The sequence below is a fragment of the Heteronotia binoei genome, chromosome 21 (assembly GCF_032191835.1).
Source record: "Heteronotia binoei isolate CCM8104 ecotype False Entrance Well chromosome 21, APGP_CSIRO_Hbin_v1, whole genome shotgun sequence".
In the NCBI taxonomy this organism is placed as follows: Eukaryota; Metazoa; Chordata; class Lepidosauria; order Squamata; family Gekkonidae; genus Heteronotia; species Heteronotia binoei.
Genome location: NC_083243.1, coordinates 90,751,353 through 90,769,908, shown reverse-complemented (window position 1 = coordinate 90,769,908; position 18,556 = coordinate 90,751,353). Strand labels below are relative to the sequence as shown.

At 46.5% G+C, this 18,556-nt stretch overlaps 1 protein-coding gene across 1 annotated transcript in view; it reads right to left on the bottom strand.

Moving 5' to 3' along the window:
- PLEKHH1 (pleckstrin homology, MyTH4 and FERM domain containing H1) overlaps positions 1 to 18,556 on the bottom strand; it is a 117,328-nt gene that overhangs the window by 15,153 nt on the left and 83,619 nt on the right. The window contains exons 21-24 of the mRNA XM_060263235.1: positions 7,418 to 7,595; positions 6,668 to 6,823; positions 5,105 to 5,205; positions 1,787 to 1,928 (exon numbers count right to left, since the gene is read on the bottom strand). Of these exons, the coding sequence (XP_060119218.1) occupies positions 1,787 to 1,928; positions 5,105 to 5,205; positions 6,668 to 6,823; positions 7,418 to 7,595 (577 nt within the window). The remainder of the gene's footprint in view (positions 1 to 1,786; positions 1,929 to 5,104; positions 5,206 to 6,667; positions 6,824 to 7,417; positions 7,596 to 18,556) is intronic.

Below are 18,556 nucleotides of genomic sequence, written 5' to 3'. Positions count from 1 at the left end.
CAAAAAAACAAAAGTGTATCTTAGAACACAGACTAATTATTATTTGGGATAATCAAGTAAAGGTTCTGGATTTACAATGGCCAATCAGAAACTAGCTTATTTCTAGACAGAGCTGACCAGTATGACAAAAGCTCAGTTCAAGCTACTAGCATATCTACTCTGATCAACCTAAGGGGTAAGGTCCCCCCCACCATGCTCCCCAATCTCCAGCTGGATGCCAGTAGCTCACTGGCAATCCAGCTAAGGGGATCCTAATTTTATTCATCAGGCAGTGGAATAATATTTGCTTATGAGACATCTGTCCTTTCCCTTTTGTTAATAATGAGGAGGAACTGAAGCTGGCTTGGGGAAGTCAGATTATTCCTCCATGCTACACTTAGCATTGCCTGCTCCAGGTTAGGAAATTCCTGGAAAATTGGTGGTGTAGCCTGAGAAGGATGTTGGGTTGGCACCTCTGGGCTGGGAAATTCCTGGAGATTTGGAGGTGGAGACCTGAGGAAGGGCTTTCTATGCCTTTGTAATTCCCTCTTCCATGAGGCTTGCCTGGTGTCTACCTTACTACCTTTTATGTCCATGTCAGAACATTTCTATTAAAACAAACTTCTAACAGAAGTTAGAAGCCTCTTTAGCAGTTTTATTTTTATTATCTTGGCCCGAATTTTCCAGCTTTTTGTGTTTTAGGATTTGTCTTTATGCTGTTGATTGTAGTTCTGTTATGATATAGGTAGATTTTTTAAATTAATATTGGACTTTTAAAAAACTTTTGCACAGATTTATTGTTCTAATTTGTATTTCTTGCTTTGTTTTTTCCCTCTTTCTGTTCTTCCTTGTCTCTCTGCAGAAATAGTCCTTTTATTTCCTTTGTCTTTCTCTGTAGCAAACATGCCAGGGGGGCATTAAGAAGGGCAAATCCCCACCATTTGCTATTCAAATTAAAGTGTTGTGCTAGGGCCTCTTGGTAGGGCAAGACAAATGCCACACAGACTTTATGAACTTTATGACTTTATGAAGGTCATGTGAAGCTAAAGATGCAATTCTAAACAGGTTATTCCTAAACAGATATACTCAGAAGTAAATCCCTCTGAGTTCCTGCTCCCAGGAAAATATGCAGAAGATTTTGGTCTAAGTTGTCATGCCCTCTCTGGCATTTCTTGCCTAGCTGGAGAGCTCTAGGTTTCTACAGTCTCAGGAGCAAATGACATGAGTCCTCCTTGGCCTTTCAACAAAATTGCTGTCAATCAAAGCTCGGCTACTAGAACAGCTCTCAGAAACTCTACCAGCAAAAAATACAACACCAAAATTTATTAACATTTAAGAAATTTCAACACAAGTCCCTCTGAAATACAAGTGTTTTCCATGTCCTTCTCAAAATTTGACACATGGCTTTCTGTCACACAACAGCACTGGTGCAACATAGGAAAGACCCAATTTGTAACAGAGGCCAAGCTCACATGCTGTAAGGAAGTAGGGTTGCCAGGTCTGTGTTGGAAAATACCTGGAGATTTTGGGGGTGGAGCCAGGAGAGAATGGGTTAGGGGAGGGGCCTCAGCATGGTACAATGCCATAGAGTCCACCCTTCAGAGCAGCCATTTTCTCCAGGGGAGCTGCTCTCTGCCATCTGGAGATCTGCTGTAAATGCAGGAGGTCTCCAGGCCCCACCTGGTGGCTGGCAACTTTATGAGGAAGGGGCAGTCAGCAAGGAATTGTGAGTGGACCTAAGAGGGTGTATAGGTTCATTCCAGAAGAGATGATCCTTCAGCACAAAAACAAGAAGCTGACTGCTCACCTGGGCCATCAGAGCTGCCATTTCCAGAGCCAGCTCCTTATTGACAGGGAACTTCCCACTGGCTATTTCACCACTCATCTGGAAAGCCAGCAGCAAGCGCTCTCGGTCTGTTTCACCTTTGGCTTGACATCGAAAATACAGTCTGGATTGAAGAAAAATGCCAAGTACCATCATAGCACAACATCTGATCTAAGTTACAAACTTGGAGAAATAATTTCAAATTTGTACAAGTAAGCACACAAGAAAAATGACACAAGAGACTGGGAAGTTCTGCTGCATAGGCCTTATTGAAATGAAGGGGATCCACACAAGAGCCTAGAAGTATCCTTGAACAGCTTGGATTAACTTCAAAGGAGCTTTTGCAGGGCAATTTCCTTGGGGATTGTGCTCTCAGGCTTGAAAGCTTAGCAGAGAGAACTAACACCCACCAAATATAAAGAAAGCATAAATGGACATACAGCCTGTCACAGGCTGCCTGTGAGGGATCAAAAATGTATTAGCCCATCCACAGCTTTTCCAACAGAATCTAACAGACACAAATTGGCCCCACAAATCAGAACAACAGGTCTCCCAAGGCTGAATAGGGGCACGAGATTCTCATCTCATTGCACTTCTGGCCCTAAACATTTCTCAAGCTGATTACATTTGCAATACCCTTCCTACCTTTCAGACTGGGACATAAGGACTTAGGGGTCTCCGTTCCTACTTTTATCTGAAAAGGGAGCTTTGACTCAAAAAGCTAATACCACCCAAAACCTTGTTGGTGCCCAAGGTGCCCCCAGTCATACTAAAGATCACCAAGCACTGCTCTGATGTGCCATCCTATGCACTTTAATTGGCTATAGTATATTCTTAGAGCACATCAGCACAAAGTCTATTTTGGAGATTAGATACATGACATGATTTACATGTCTCAGGCAAGAGTCTGAGAAGTTCTCCAGCATGGATCTTATTGAAATGAAAAGCAAAGGCTTCCATCTCATGCTATTCACACAGCCAGTGAAGACAATCACAAGATCGGCACGAGTTTTCCATAACCTGAATAAGGGTATCTTGGGTACATGGTGCCTATAAACTATAACAATACTAGCAATTTCTATGGATTCACACAAGAATCAAACCAAAGATCTATCTCGTCCAGCTTTCTCCCTCTAACAATAGCAACATTATGTTTAAGAGAACTTCACAAGAAGAACATTGTTGCATTGGCCATCCCTTGGTGCCTATTCCTGGACTCTGGTATGTTGCACATGAACACTCAAGGTTTCAAAGCTAAATGCTACTGATAGACATATTTCCATCTAGTGCATAATGCACATCTAGCAAGCAGCAGGAAGGAAGCACATCTCTATTAGCATATCTCCATGAAATCCCTAGGACATGATCCAACCAAACTATTCAGTTAAGAGTACTGTTAAGTGTGCTTATACCATGAATAAAGCTTTGTTGGTCTTAAAGGCACCACTGGACTCAAATTTTGTTCTGCTGCTTCAGAGTAACACCTATCTGAATCTGTTTTTATATGTTAGCTTCACTTTTCTTGTGCCACCTTCAAACTTCCCAGGATTCAACTCTTTTATATAACACATAAAGCCCCACTGATATCAGTGGTGCTGATATCACTGATGCTTCCATGCTCAACTATTGCTGAATTGTGACCCTGCTGTTTTTCAGTAGTTGCAGTCTGCCGTGAAAACGTTGTGAAAGCAATGTCACCCCAGAGTCGGAAAAGACTGGTGCTTGCACAGGGGACCTTTCCTTTCCTATTTCTTAAGAACACTGCATCTCTCCCTCTCCCCCCACCATGAATGTGCATTTCATCCTCTTATCCTCAGGGCTCCTTCTCCAACTCTCCCCTCCCCTTGTGCGCCTTTTGGTCCATCAAGGTCAATAGTTCTTCAAAGTCTCAGGGAGAGGTGCTTCACATCACCTACTGCCTTTTAACCAAAGATTCTGGGGATTGAACCTGAGACCTTCTGCATGCCAAGTAGATGTTCTACTACTGAGCCATAGCCCCTCCACACTCCTCCTATCTCCATTGCACTGCTGTGACCATATCCTCCCTGTATTCCTAACTGAATAATTTTTCAGATTGGTGCAAATCTGCACTATTTCTCATAAAAGAGTGGATTGCATAACTTTTTGTTGTTACCCTTCTTTTTTCATTTCTTGTGCTGCACACTTCCTTACATAATGGGTTGTTCTGCAAAGACTATCTGTTTTGCTCCTGTACAACACTTAGTATAAATGTCAATCCCTTAATAAATGAACAGAAACAACAATACTGTTACAATTTATTATCCACACGATCTTCTAAATCCAACAACATCTATAATCAGTCACATTTTTGTAAGCAAATTCTGTCAGAGTTAGGTTTCTTTAAGAAACAAAACTGCTGAGTAAGTGTTATGTAACACATGCTATACAGGCTAATGCAAGTCACAAGAGTAACAGGTGCAGCTTGTGTAGCAATCAATGATGGGGATTGGCTGGCTGCACAATATTAGAAAAGGTCTACCTCTCAGCTTTGGATTCGGGTGATACAAGGAGAGGAGAAACTGTGCGTGAGAGAGGAGCAACATCTAGATTATCTGACTGTTACTCTGAAGGATTGGATAAGACTGGCTATTGATGTAATGTATGGACTGGCTTACTGACTATTCTAACTGGAAACTGATTTAGTACTGTTAACTCGGCTGAACTGATAACTGTGAATGAACCTTGGACTGCCTAACACTGCTTCTATCTTCTTTGCCCAAATATATTTGTTTGACTGGCTGCTTGGAGTTTTGTCTTTCCTGCACAGCTACTGGAGTTGCACATATCAGGTTACTCAGACCGGTACTTCCCACGCACACTGTCAAATTCAAGATAGAAAACTTTGTCCCTTTCTTCCCAATGTTGATTTTGGTCTTTGTTGAGCAAATATAAACTCATGACTTAATAGATAACTTTAATCTATATAAAACATAAGAGTTCATACCTAGATGGATACAATACCAATCTGTGGACAGTAAAAAGGTAAATGTAGTCCCCTGTGCAAGCATCAGTCGTTTCCGAATCTGGGGTGATGTTTCTTTCACACCGTTTTCATGGCAGACTTTTTACGGGGTGGTTTGCCATTGCCTTCCCCAGTCATCTACACTTTCCCCCCAGCAAGCTGGGTACTCATTTTACTGACCTTGGAAGGATGGAAGGCTGAGTCAACCTGGAGCTGGCTACCTGAACCAGCTTCCACTGGGATCGAACTCAGGTCATGAGCAGAGGGCTCCGACTGCACTACTGCAGCTTTACCACTCCGCATCACGGGGCTCTTACCTGTTTTTATATGTTAGCTTCACTATTCTTGTGCCACCTTCATACTTCCCAGGATTCAACTCTTTCAAAGCTTGCTCCCACTTTGAAATGACATCACAGATCTTTAAAAAATAATGTAAGAGATGGGGATAGGTTGCCAGGTCATAGAAGCACATATAGATAAGGAACAAGAGGATATTGTGGGCTAGCCTCAGTACAAGAGAACTGGACATGGATTCTTATAAAAATAATTACTGTTCATTATTTACTGTCTGCCATAGCTGTATTCCATTTCTCCTGCAATGAGTTCAAAGTGGCACCAATTGCCCCATGCTGGCTGGGGCTGATGGGAGTTGTAGGCAAAAAACATCTGGAAAGCTATTGTTGGCCACCCCTGGATTAGACTATAAGAGAAAGGGTTGTCCAAGTCCATTGAGTTTAATGGCTAGTCAGGAATATAAATGTGCATTTCCTCACAGCCAAACTCATAATCTAGCCAGCCAACAATGGGGTGAGAATTTTTTCTCAAATTCCTAGGTAATCATTAATTAATTACAGTAGTCTAGACATTCAGATAAGCAGCTAATTTTCTCACATCATTAGCAATTACAGATCAGTTGCATGTCCTTCCCTCTCACAAATCTAATATAGCTAACTGGAATAATCCAGCTGAGTCAACGCATTTTCTTTGGAATAACACAATAAGTTTATCAAAAGCCATATATAAAACCCAATCTTAAGTAGACATTTATTTTATCTCTTAAAAGCACTATGCCACATATTAATACCTAGTCTAGAAAAGGTCCCAAACCAAGGGTATCTGGAACTGGCACAAAATCTATGTGCCCCTTTTCCATTAATACAAAAGAAGTGGTACCCCCTTATGTAATAATATGTTCAAGGAGTACTGAAGTTCACTGGCATGCCACTTACTGGGACAGTGGTACGAAAGTTATCTGGCACATCCATTATACAAGAAGGCTGAAAGCCAGCATGGTCTAGTGGTTAAGAGCAGTGGACTCTAATCTGGAGAACCAGGTCTGATTCCCCATTCTTCCACATGAAGCTTGCTGCATGACCTTGGGTCAGTCCTCTCTGAGCCCCACCCACCTCACAAGGTGCCTGTTGTGGGGAGAGGAAGGGGATGTGATGATAAGTCACTTTCAGTCTCCTTAAGGTAGAAAGAAGCAGGAGTAGAAAAAACCCGACTCTTCTTAATTTCTTCCCTAAAGTCTTACAAAGAATTTAGAAGAGGGATTGGAGATAGTATACCGACTGTGATCAGGATATACTATTTGACAACCATACAATATTTTAACTTGTTATTTTTTCAAAGAAACAATATCATGAGTACTAGTGTCAACATTCTTTCATGTTTTTACAGATTATACTGCATATAATATAAACATACAATCCCCCAACAAACAAACTTTAGGACATACAACTTCCAAAACCACTGCTCATCCAGATTGATACCTTTTAACGTATCTTCTGATTACATTACAGTCTTAGTAACCATCAAATATTTGTAGAGGATTAGAAGGTCCTGTATAGAAATGAAATTGAGTAATCAAAGTGAATTACCTTCATAGGGTCTTGAAGGCAGTGTTCTATATCCCTGCCAGATGGATCATCTGTAAAGAGGGAAAACCCAGAGAGTGATGATTGCCTCATTCCTGTCTCTTGATTCAGGTACTGCAGGAACTCTTCCACTGTTGAGGAGCCATCAAACCCGACTACCTGGAATGAGACAGATGGAACAATACAATCTGAAGATTAAAATTTGGTGGGTGTACAGCATACACCAGGAATGGATTTAAGTGAAAGAAGACTTTGTGCAAAGACATTCTCACACTCACATACTGCCAAGCTGCTATGAGAGTGCAAGATATGTTTTATTAAAGAGATGCATCAGCCCATAAGCATTTCCTAAGCTAGCTATAAAACCCCCCCATCATGTTTATTTACACATCTAAAATGTGAGTCTAGGACTTTACAAAAGAGAAGCCATGTTGGATCAGGTCAATGGCCCATCCAGTCCAACACTCTGTGTCATATAGTGGCCAAAAAACCCAGGCACTCTCATGAGGTCCATCAGTGAGGCCTGGACACTGGAAGCCTTCCCACTGTGCCCCCCCAAACACTAAGAATACAGAGCATCACTGCCCCAGACTTGTGGAAGTGGGAAATTTTTATATAGCTGCATAAGCTTGTCTGTAAGCATAGTTAACAGCAAGGTATCTATTGAGGCTGGAGGGTACTTATGAAGTAATTTCAGATAGGCTATTATGCTGAAAGACCACCAGCATCTGGTTCTCAGCATTTGTGTTTTACCTGGTAGGTTCCATTCATAAAGTGCACTGGAATACTGAAGGGAAATGAGTGGTGGTAGGGGTTTCTCAGCAAAATGGACACAATCTCCATTCGGGAAGGTCTGGCTTCTCGTTCACCAACTTGCCAAGTACGTTCCACTGATCTCTGACAGTAAATTGCATACTTTCCTATTTCATTTCTAATCACAGAGACAGAAAAATATTAACATATTTCAGAGATACTTTGCTATTTATTTTAGGTGAAACATTTCTATAGTGCCTCACCACCTAAATCAGCAAAAATAAAAAAAATCAGCATTAAAACATCAAGATATTAAAACAGCATTTAAAATGTAAGTGCGTATAAATTATTTAAACAATTCAATAAACTTATAAACATGCAAACAAACATATCGAACAACCAGGGAGGAGGGCCAATAACTTATTTACAACGACTGCTCCCTCCCACAAATCCAGGGTATTGCTGAAAGGCAAACAATGGAGCAGCTTGCTGAAGCTATAGCCAGTGTCTTAATGAGACACCTGTTATGCCACTTGCAGTTCTATAAAATAAAAAAGAGCGGGGGAGATGCTAGGCGACAGCTTTATTATTATACAAAGCCCTTACATGTTTCTCTGTAAAAGCTTCATCCGGGAGATAAGAGACTTTGCTTTGTACTGAACCTAGCAATTAGGTTCTAGCTATATTCAAATCTAAAATTTCACAATTCCAAATTCCTAAGGCCATTTCACAATTCCAAATTCCTATGTGGAAGAGATTTCCATGTTAATTGTCATGTTACATATTAATATAAAAATGGCACATTGTGTGCAATTTGAAAGACCAGTTTATACACTTTGTATAGTACTTCAATTTCAAAGCTGCATTTATTTATTTAAAACATTTATTTGCTGCCGTTCTACTTTATTAGAACTCAAGGCTGCTTACAATGTGGAGTTGTGGAATTTTTCCACAACTGAGTGTTGTTACTTGGAAAAGACAACTCCCTTTACCTCCGACTGGTTACATGTTGCAACCGTGTGATATAAAATGTGGTTCTACTAACATCCTGGCTATCTTCTTGGTTGTCACACAGCAGGGGACCAGGAAGGGCCTCTACTGGCTGCCACCCACTCTGGTAAGGATCTGTCTGGGAGGACCCAGAGCACCCACTCAGCCCCTGTATCTTCCTTTTCAGCAAATACCTTTTTATCTATGACAGAAGAGGCGTGCAGACCCAGGCAGTATAACAAGTTTGGATTGCTTGCAGCCTACAGCAAAGCTGCTAGGCTTGCAGCCTACAGCAAAGCTGCTAGGCTTGCAGCCTACAGCAAAGCTGCTAGGCTGCTTCTGCAAGATTTGCTTCCCTGGAGAGGGAAGAGTGGATCTTCGGCCCGTTTGGGCGCGATTTTGAGGGGGTGGGTCTTGGCTGTGTTAACAGCCAAGCTTCCGCTTCTCCTGGCAGTCGCTTGATGGATCGGGCTTGGCTGGGAGCGTGTTGAGATGCTCCGTCAGAGAGGCCTGTGAAGCGCGTTGGGCTGTGGCTGTCGGGTCCTGGCGTTGCGTTTTGCAGCACTGGGGCTGTAGAGAAGCGTCGGGAGTGGCAAGCAGCGTAGGAGGCATCTGGCGACTGGATTCTTCACCTTGCAGGCTGTGTATCCTGGGGGGGGGGGGGCTGCCTTTATCTGCCTGGTTGAGGGCTGTTTTTACCGTGGGAGCCATTTGAGGCTCCTGCTTTAATTCTTAGGGGCTGCCTCTATTCCCTGGTGGGAGCTGTGTTGGTCTGGAGAGTCCTGTGAGGCTTCTGCAGCTTCTTAAAGTGTGGTATTTTTTTTGGGGGGGGGGGCTGTTTTTAACTTTTCCACTTGAGGAGCCGTGTTGCAATTTGGGGGCTGTTTTTATCTTTCCCCCGTGGGAGCCGTGTGGTGTGTGGAGGCTGTCTCAATTTTTCCCTGTGGGAGCTGTGTGGTAGTTTGGGGGCTGTTTCTTTTTCCCCATTGGGAGCCGTGTTATTCTGAGGAGTTGTTTGAGGCTCCTGCAACCTCCTGAAGGCGGCGGCCATTTTTTAGAAGGTCCCTTCTTAGTGGTGCAGCAGTAGGCTTCCCAATCCCCAGGTCCCAGCGGGGGATCCCCCGTTTTGACAGGCTTCTCCCCGCCCCCAGCCAGCTGGCCGGCGGGGGAAGCCCTACCCCCACAGTCATCCTGTAGTTTTAGAGCTCCTGCAGGTTTAGAAACCTGCAAACAGTTTTTAAAATGTGTACCTTTAAGGCTGAGCAGGAAGCAGGAAACAGGAAGGGCTTCGTGGGAAAGGATCAGTAAGTTTCCTTAGAGAACGGCCCCTCCCTTTCTTTTGCTTTCGTTTTTAGAGCAAGCAGGAATATTCTGCAGGAACAAGATCTAGTAAGTATTTGTGTGTGTGAGAGAGGGAGGGGGCAGGGGATTCCAAGGTTTGGAGGCCCTCCCCCCGCTTTAGAAAGCGTGTGTGGGGGGGGAGGGAAATGTCTACTGGGCACTCTATTATTCCCTATGGAGAACGATTCCCATAGGGAATAATTGGGAATTGATCCGCGGGTATTGGGGGCTCTGGGGGGACTATTTTTTGAGGTAGAGGCACCAAATTTTTAGTATAGCATCTAGTTCCTCTCCCCAAAATACTCCCCAAGTTTCAGAACGATTGGACAAGGGGATCCAATTCTATGAGCCCCAAAATATGGTGCCCCTATCCTTCATTATTTCCTATGGAAGAAAGGCATTTGAAAAGGTGTGCTGTCCCTTTAAATGTGATAGCCAGAACTCCCTTGGAGTTCAATTATGCTTGTTACACCCTTGTCGCTGGCTCCACCCCCAATGTCTCCTGGCTCCACCCCCAAAGTCTCCTGGCTCCGCCCCCAAAGTCCCCAGATATTTCTTGAATTGGACTTGGCAACCCTATGCAGCAGCCATTTTGGGCCCCCTTCCTTCTTCAGGGGAAGGCGGCCATTTTAAGTAGGCCCTCTGTGGAGGCCATTTTGTGGGTCTACCTTCTTGGTGTTAGTTGCCCTTTAAGTGGTGCAGTTATCTTTTGGGACAAGGATGTCAGATAAAAAGGGGGCTGGTAAGTCAAAGGGCAAGCAACCTGCACCAAAGGCCCCTAAGGCCCCTGCTAAGAGGCCTCCACCCCCGCTCTCCTCGTCCAATGACGAAAGTGATGAGGTGGTTAATACAAATATTGTGCAGAGGCTTAGAGCACTGGAGGAAGCGTTTGGTTTGCCTCCTGTTGAAGGGGTTGTGGGAGAAAGGGCAACCAAAAGGGCAATCCAGGCGAATGTATTGACCAGGCTGTCTATGCTTGAGGGCAGGTCTGGTGCACTCTTCCCGGGTCTCGGTGGTTCAGATGGTGGAGTGGGCCTGTCAACAGGAGCGGCTGGAATGGGGTCATTGTTGGTGCCTGCTGGATTTACTGGTAAGGCTGGTGAGTTTCCTCGGGCCTTTGCTGGGTCTGCCTGGCCTTGGGGGCAGGCTTCGCCTGCTGGGCAGGCCTTTCTGGCTGTGGGGGTGGGGTCCCCTTCCCCCACAGCTGCCAGTCAGTTGTCAAACTGGGCTTGGCCAGCCCGACAGTGCAGACCTTATGGTGCTTGGCTGGGTGTGGGGCAACAGGGTTTGGCAGGTTCCTTTATGGGGAGTTGGGGTGCACCATCCCCTTATGGGGCGGTTCCATTTACCGCCTTACCATTTGGGGATGTGGCTTTGCCTCTGGGGGACCATTTGTTGCCCGCAACCAGGGAGAAAATTTTAAAGGGATAGTATGTAGATATTTTCTTCCTCCTTTTTGGGGAGCTGGAGAAAAAGGACAGGGAAGATTTGGACGAAAAAGATAAGGAAAAATTGAAGAAGCGCAAGGTTGAGTGGACCTGGGCTAATTGGCCACCTGTTTTTTTTATCAATGCGGGGGTGATTGCGTGGTCTCAGCCAGGGAGGGCAGCTTCCCTTATACAATACATAGATATTATTTATAAGGGGTACTTGGCTTTTAGTGGGCCCGCCTGGCTGCAGTATGACGAAGAGTTCAGGATGAGGGCTGCCTTGTACCCTTTGCTGCAGTGAGACCGCATTCACCAACAGCTGTGGCTGCAGGTTATGTCTCCGGTGCGACCAAATTTGGGTGACCGCTCTGACAGCGGTCATCTGGTGGCTGAGTCAGTTGTAAGCTCTTCAGCTTCAACAAATTCTTCCCGCAGTTCTGCGGGGCAGGCGGTTCAACCCCACCTGCTTTGTTGGGAGTTCGGTTCGCAGGAGGTGTGTAATCGAAAGGCCTGCCAATTTAAGCACCAATACCCCATGTGTGGCGGGCCTCACTCATTCAATAACTGCCCGAAAGTCCGGGGGTCCAAGAGTCACAACAAGCCAGGAAGTGGGGGAGGAAATTATCAGGCTGGAAAAGAGGCCCAGCCCGATAAAGGTGGGTCCTCTTGAACACTGGCTATCTAGGTACCCGAGAAGGGATGATAGTGGCTACCTGTTAAAAGGTTTTAAGTTTGGGTTTAGGATCCCTTTTCAGGGGACCCGGATTCCGTTTATGTCAGGGAATATAACCCAGCCGCCCTGAGCCACTTGTTGGGAAGGGCGGGATATAAATCATAAAATAAATAAATAAATAAATAAATAAATAAATAAATAAATAAATAAATAAATAAATAAATAAATAAATAAATAAATCTTAGTTCTGTTAAGGGGCTAGAGCAGGTCGTTAAAGATAAGATTGCCAAGGAGTTGGCTGAAGGTAGGATTTTGGGCCCTTTTTCACACACCCCTGTGCGTAACCTTAGGGTTCCCCCCTTGGGGGTGGTACCTAAAAAGGCGCCTGGTGAATTTAATTTGATTCACCATCTTTCCTTCCCCAAAGGGAAGTCCGTTAGCGATGGGATTCCTGAGTACTTATGCCCTGTCAGGTATACCAGCTTTGACCAGGCCATTGCCGTGGTACAATGCTGTGGGGCGGAGGCAGAGTTGGCAAAATGCAATATTAAATCTGCATTTTGCCTTTTACCAGTGCATCCCGCTGACTTTGAGCTCTTGGGCTTCGCCTTTTTACATGGACAGAGCAGTGCCAATGGGCTGCTCTGTATCGTGTTCAGCTTTTGAGTGTTTCAGCACATTCTTGGAATGGGCTGTGCGTGAAAAAGTGGGTTTGCAGGACGTAGTTCATTATTTAGATGACTACCTTTTTATAGGTCCTGTGGGGATGGGGTGTTGCACTTGGCTGCTGTTTGGCTTTGTGGAGCTGGCTGCAGAACTTGGGGTTCCTCTGGCTGAGGAGAAAATGAGGGTCCGGCCCCAAAACTGGTCTTTTTGGGGATCGAGCTGGACACCCTGTTGCAGCTGTCTAGGATCCCTTTACAAAAGATACTAGATTTAAGGAGCACGATTCAGTTTTTTCTTAGTAAGTGGAAGGCCACCCTGCAAGAGTTGCAGTAACTAGTTGGCCACCTTAACTTTGCTTGCAAAGTGGTTGCTCCTGGGCGGGCCTTCCTTCGTAGGCTATGTGATGCTATGGCAGGCCTCTGCTTGCCTCAGCATAGAACACGGGTTACCAGCAGCATGAGGGATGACTTGCAGGTTTGGTGGGAGTTTTTGGAGTCCTTCAATGGGGTTTCATTTTGGAGAGAAGACATGAGGCTTGAAGCTGAGCTCCAGGTCATGTCTGATGTTGCTGGGTCTTTGGGTTTGGCTTAACATATTGTTTTTAGCCAAGCACTTTCCAGGGGTGAATAACGGGGTGGCTGACGCTCTCTCTTGCAAACAGATGGAGAGGTTTCATCAGCTGGCCCCAGATGCCAATCGGGAGGCAGTGCCAATGCCCCAGGAGCTATGGCTGATTGGAGAGCCAAAGCCTGCAGAGCGATAGGTCTAGCCATTGCATCCAGCACCAGGAAGTCTTATGAACGTGCTGTGCAACAGTTTGAGGACTTTAGGGCTGAGGTAGGGTATCGCATTGTTTGGCCCCTCCCAGTGCAGCAGCTGCTCCACTTCTGTGTTTCCCTACATGGTAAGGGATTGGCCGTGCGATCTATTAGGGAGTGCCTGGCTGGGTTGGCGTTTGCTAGCAGGGCGCTGGGTTATAGTGAAGAAACAGCTGATTTTCACCTTCAAAAGATGTTGGAAGGATGGGCCAGAGAAGTTGGTTCTAGGCCAGATACATGGAAGCCTATTTCCCCTCTGATTCTGAGGGGCCTGAAGGGGGTTTGGGGCTCGGTGTGTGCTTCATTTTTTGAGGCCGCTTTGTTTCACGCCATGTCCTTAATAGCCTTTTTCGGGACTCTTAGAGTCAGTGAGTTAAGTGGCTGGGTCCAGAAACGATGTTTCTGGTAATGCTTTGAGTAGGCTTCCCAACCCCCCCGCTTTGGCAGGAGACTTCTGGGTTCGCAGCTTCATCCCCCGGTCTCCAGAAATCAGGAAGCGGGGGGGGGGGGGAGGGGGGGAGAACATACCTGTAGGGTTCATGTTGGTGTAGCAGTTTGTAAAATGTCTGTCCTGAGCAGTTTGTAAAATGTCTGCCCCTTTAAGGCTGGGCAGGAAGGAGGAAACAGGAAGGGCTTCGGAGAACAGCCCCTCCCTTTCTTTGCTTTCGTTTTCACAGCAGGCAGAGGGAAGAAGACCAAGTAAGTATTTGTGTGTGTGAGAGAGGGAGGGGGCAGGGAGGGGGGATTCCCTGGTATGGAGGCCCTCCCCCCCCTTTAGAAAGCGTGTGGTGGGGGAGGGAAATGTCTACTAGGCACTCTATTATTCCCTATGGAGAACAATTCCCATAGGGAATAATAGGGAATTGATCTGTGGGTATTGGGGGCTCTGGGGGGGCTATTTTTTGAGGTAGAGGCACCAAATTTTTAGTATAGCATCTAGTGCCTCTCCCCAAAATACCCCCCAAGTTTCAAAACGATTGGACCAGAGGGTCCAATTCTATGAGCCCCAAAAGATGGTGCCCCTATCCTTAATTATTTCCTATGGAAGAAATACATTTAAAAAGGTGAGCTGTCCCTTTAAATGTGATGGCCAGGACTCCCTTGGAGTTCAATTATGCTTGTCACATCCTTGTTCCTGGCTCCACCCCCAATGTCTCCTGGCTCCACCCCCAAAGTCTCCTGGCTCCGCCCCCAAAGTCCCCAGATTTTTCTTTAATTGGACTTGGCAACCCTAGCTTTGAGGTTAAATGACCTGAGGTTGGCGGTGGGTAAGGTGGTCATTACCGTATGTCAGTCTAAGACTGACCAGGGTCACAAAGGAACAGTGCTGGAATTGGGTGCTTGCTCTGAGCTGGAGTTGTGCCCTGTTTCCGCTGTGGCTGCCTATTTGGGTTCTTGTTTTGTCACAGCAATGGTAGTCCGCTCACAAAGCACCAGTTTTGGGCTGTGACGTCTAGAGCTTTAGACAAGCTGGGGTTAGCAGGGGTGCGGTTTGGTACCCACTCTTTTAGGATTGGTGCTGCTTCTACAGCTGCTGCCCTGGGGTATCCTTCCTCCTCCATTCAGCGTTTAGGCCGTTGGCGTTCTTCGGCTTACAAATCTTATATTCGACTTTTGTTCTAGGTTGGCTTGTTGGTTGAAATGGTATTGGTTATGTTCTTGTTTGACTGTTTTTTCTTTTTAGATGCTGTTGTTCCTGGCCAGAGGAGCCGAGTTCTTGTCTGTGACCACAGTCATGTGTTTTGGGCTGCACATCAGGCTCGGAGAACTTTGGTCAGCTCTCAGCTGGGGCTCAGCCAACATGTTTGTATCGAGTGGCAGAGGTGCCGGGGCCTTCAGTGGCTGGGTCTGCTGCCTTTGTTATTTCATGGGGGTTTAGGCCTACCTCCTCAGGTTTTAATTATTCACTTGGGAGGGAATGATCTCGGGCTAATTAAAGGCAAGGCGTTAGTCTGGCAGGCCCGTGATGATTTTCGGTATATTAAGGAGAGATGGCCGAAGACCATGATAGTGTGGTCCGCCATGATCCCTCGCCTTGTTTGGGACCCTGCAGGTATAGAGAGGGCCTGCTACAAAGCCAACAAGGAAATTAGGAAGGCTTTGGAAGGAGGGTTGGGCCACTATTTGCCTCATCCGGATATCTCTACTGAGTTTCCTGACCTCTACAGAGGGGACGGGGTACATCTCTCAGAAAAGGGTAATATGCTTTTCTTGAGAGATTTACAGCAAGGTGTCATGGGTGCTGGGGGCCCTGCAGAAGAAACTGTGCCCCTGCCACCTGCACCAGTGCCCCTGCCTCCTGCTGGAGAAGATCCAAGCCCCCCTGCCTCGCCCTCTCGGGTGGCTCGTGTGCGTGACTGCCTTCGTCAGGACCTCAGGGATCGGAGGAGGGTGGCACGCTCACAAGCAAGACGCTCCCTGAGCCCTGCGTTTTGAAAGGATTCTGGCCCTTCTAGGAGTGAGGGTGCTTGAGTCCCAGCAGGATCCTGGCTGCCCTCTGAGTCAGCAATTAGCCCAAATGGGCAACAGACAGCAGAGGGCTATATAGCTGTAGGCTTTGAGAGAAGGCTTTGTGGAAGCAACTAGTCATCTACCTGACGTCCTAGCATCCACTTCGGCTTTTGACTTTGGACCTCCTGACCTTGGCTTGACTTCTGAACTCCCTGACTACGGCTTCTGAACCTCTGACCTAAGATACCTGGACGACGATTTGGCTTTGGCACCTTGGACACTCTTGCTCACCGGTTACAGACCTTGGATTGCCCCTGGACTTCACCTGGCCTGGCCCCAGCTCGTGACACAAGGGTTGCGGGTGGCTTTGGGCCTCCCGGTGGGTGCTAAGCCCTATTTATTTTATTATTTATTTATTACTTTACATTTATATCCCGCCCTCTCCGCAAGCGGACTCAGGGCGGCTTACAACAAGTAAGACTTGGCCTTAGTGGTGGCAGGTTTTACTGGGTTAGGGTACGTTGCAGCTAGGGGAGGACCACGAAGCATCCCCCTTTTGGGGAATCAGGGGTCTGGCATTATTGACCTTGGGGTTTGATGACCTGGGGTGGGGAAAATGCAGATTGTCCTGGAGGCTTGACTAGAGGGTGCCTTCCATTGAGACGTGCATCTGGTGGTTGGGTCCTCTGGGGCGGGCCTCCGTGCTGGGCTGGCCTGGTGGGAACTGTGTCTCGCAGCTCCGGCTGGGGGCTGGGTCTCTCGACCGTTAATGGCAGGGGAGCGGTCTGTTGAGACCCCTAGCCCTGACCAGGCGGCGCTTTTGGGTGCCCTTGCCATTCTGATTATTATAATTAATAAAATGGCCCTTAGTTATACCAAAACCTTGTGTCCGACTCTTCATTCCGATCTTGGGGGGCAATATTGTGACTGCTCAAAAACAAATAAGTGGGTTGTAACTTTTTAAGTGCAATAGTGGACAAGAAAAAACAAGACAGTAAAGATTTTTTTTTTTTTTTTAAAAGCCCTGCTGCAGCTAACTAGATGTTTCCTTCTATTAATTTCAAACCAACTCACCCTCCAAGGATGAGGGATCTCTCCTGCTACAGTCTCTATCCAGTTCAGCATTCTCAGGAAGAACACACTTCTCTCTCTAGCTGGCCTTTTATTATTTCCTCTCTCAGATCCCTCCCCTCTGGGCAAGTTTTCCTTCCAAAACTGTTGCCCACCCTCTCAGAAGGGATCCTGGAAAATGTAGGTCCTGTAGCTGCTCTGATACAGGCTTTCCTGGAGTCTGTAGGCCGTGCTAGGTCTAGGATCATAACATTGGTAATGCTTGTCATAATGCTATTTACAAACTACAAAATCCATGTCTCCCCCATAATGATGTTCTAATCTTCTCCAGGTGTCTTGTCATCTATTGGCAATTTGTCTATCAGAATGATACACAGTGGCACAGAGACAGCCTTTATGGCAGCAACTTATCCCTGTGGTGAGGCACTTCAGACAAACAGCTTGCCATGTGAGGCTGCTGCTTCAGAAATCAAGTTTTAAGCAGTTCTCTTAGGTTTGCTGTTCTTTGTGGAGTTAGGGTTGCCAGGTCTCCCCTTCCATTGTGGGGGGGGGGGGGGATGGAGGGGTAAGCTGCGCCTTGCCAGAGGCTGAGCACATTTCAGAGATCTCTGAGAGAGAGCCAGTAAGAAGTGCTATAAGGGTGAGGTCTGGCTTTCTAAACAGCTGGGGGAGTTGCTGAGAATTTCTGAGTTTGTGTGACTGTGTGATGGCTGAAAATTCTGAGTTTGTGTTTGCTGGGGAACTGCTGTTTGTTTGGTGTGAGTGGGCTGAAGGTGATTGTTGCTGATTGATTAGGAGTGGCGGTGTTCCTGGGGCAGATTGAGGCCCCACCTTCTTTGCATTATTAAGCTGCGCCTTGCCAGAGGCATGAGCCTTTGGCGTGAGCCGAAGGGCGAGAGCTAAAGGGCTCTTGGCCTGTGGCTCTTGGCCTGGGGGCTGTGTACGGACCAGGAACCCAGATCCCTATTTTCCTTGTGTTCCCAATAAGGTAAGTAGACCCTCCAGAAGGAGAGCCACATAGATAAACAGGATGTAAAAGGGGACTGTATATTTTAAAAAAGCAATCATGAAGATAGAATGTCAGCAGGGGGGTTGGGGCTTTCCAGTGTTTTGCACTGAGTGTCACATGTATGACTATCTGCCCACAGGACAGAAGTCTTGGGTGTGTGCTCGATGCAAGGAGCTCCTGGAACTCAGGGAACGAGTTCGTACCCTTGAGGCCGAGGTGACTGACCTGGAGAAGCATAGATAGTCAGTTAGGCACTCGGAGAAGACTCTCAGGGACGTATTAGATGAGCCCCGCTCTGAACGTGGTGGCCCCATTACTGCCAGGGAGCATGAGGGTCGAGAGGGAACAGAGCACTGTGCTGAGGATAAGGGAAATACGCCCTCAGAAGGGACCTCTTCATCAGTTGGTGAGCGGGAATCCTTTTGCACCAAGGAACCATCCCTGGGCAGGGAGAGAGGAGGGCTCTTGGTAGTTGGTGATTCGATCCTTAGGCAAGTAGACAGCTGAGTGGCAAAACCGCGTACTGACCATATGGTGACTTGCCTGCCTAGTGTGAAGGTAGCGGACATTATGCGTGTTGTAGACGGTGCTGGGGAGGAGCCAGTGGTCGTGGTGCATATTGGCACCAACGATGCGGGGAAATGCAGTCGTGAAGTCCTGGAGGAAAAATTTAGGCTGCTAGGCAGGAGA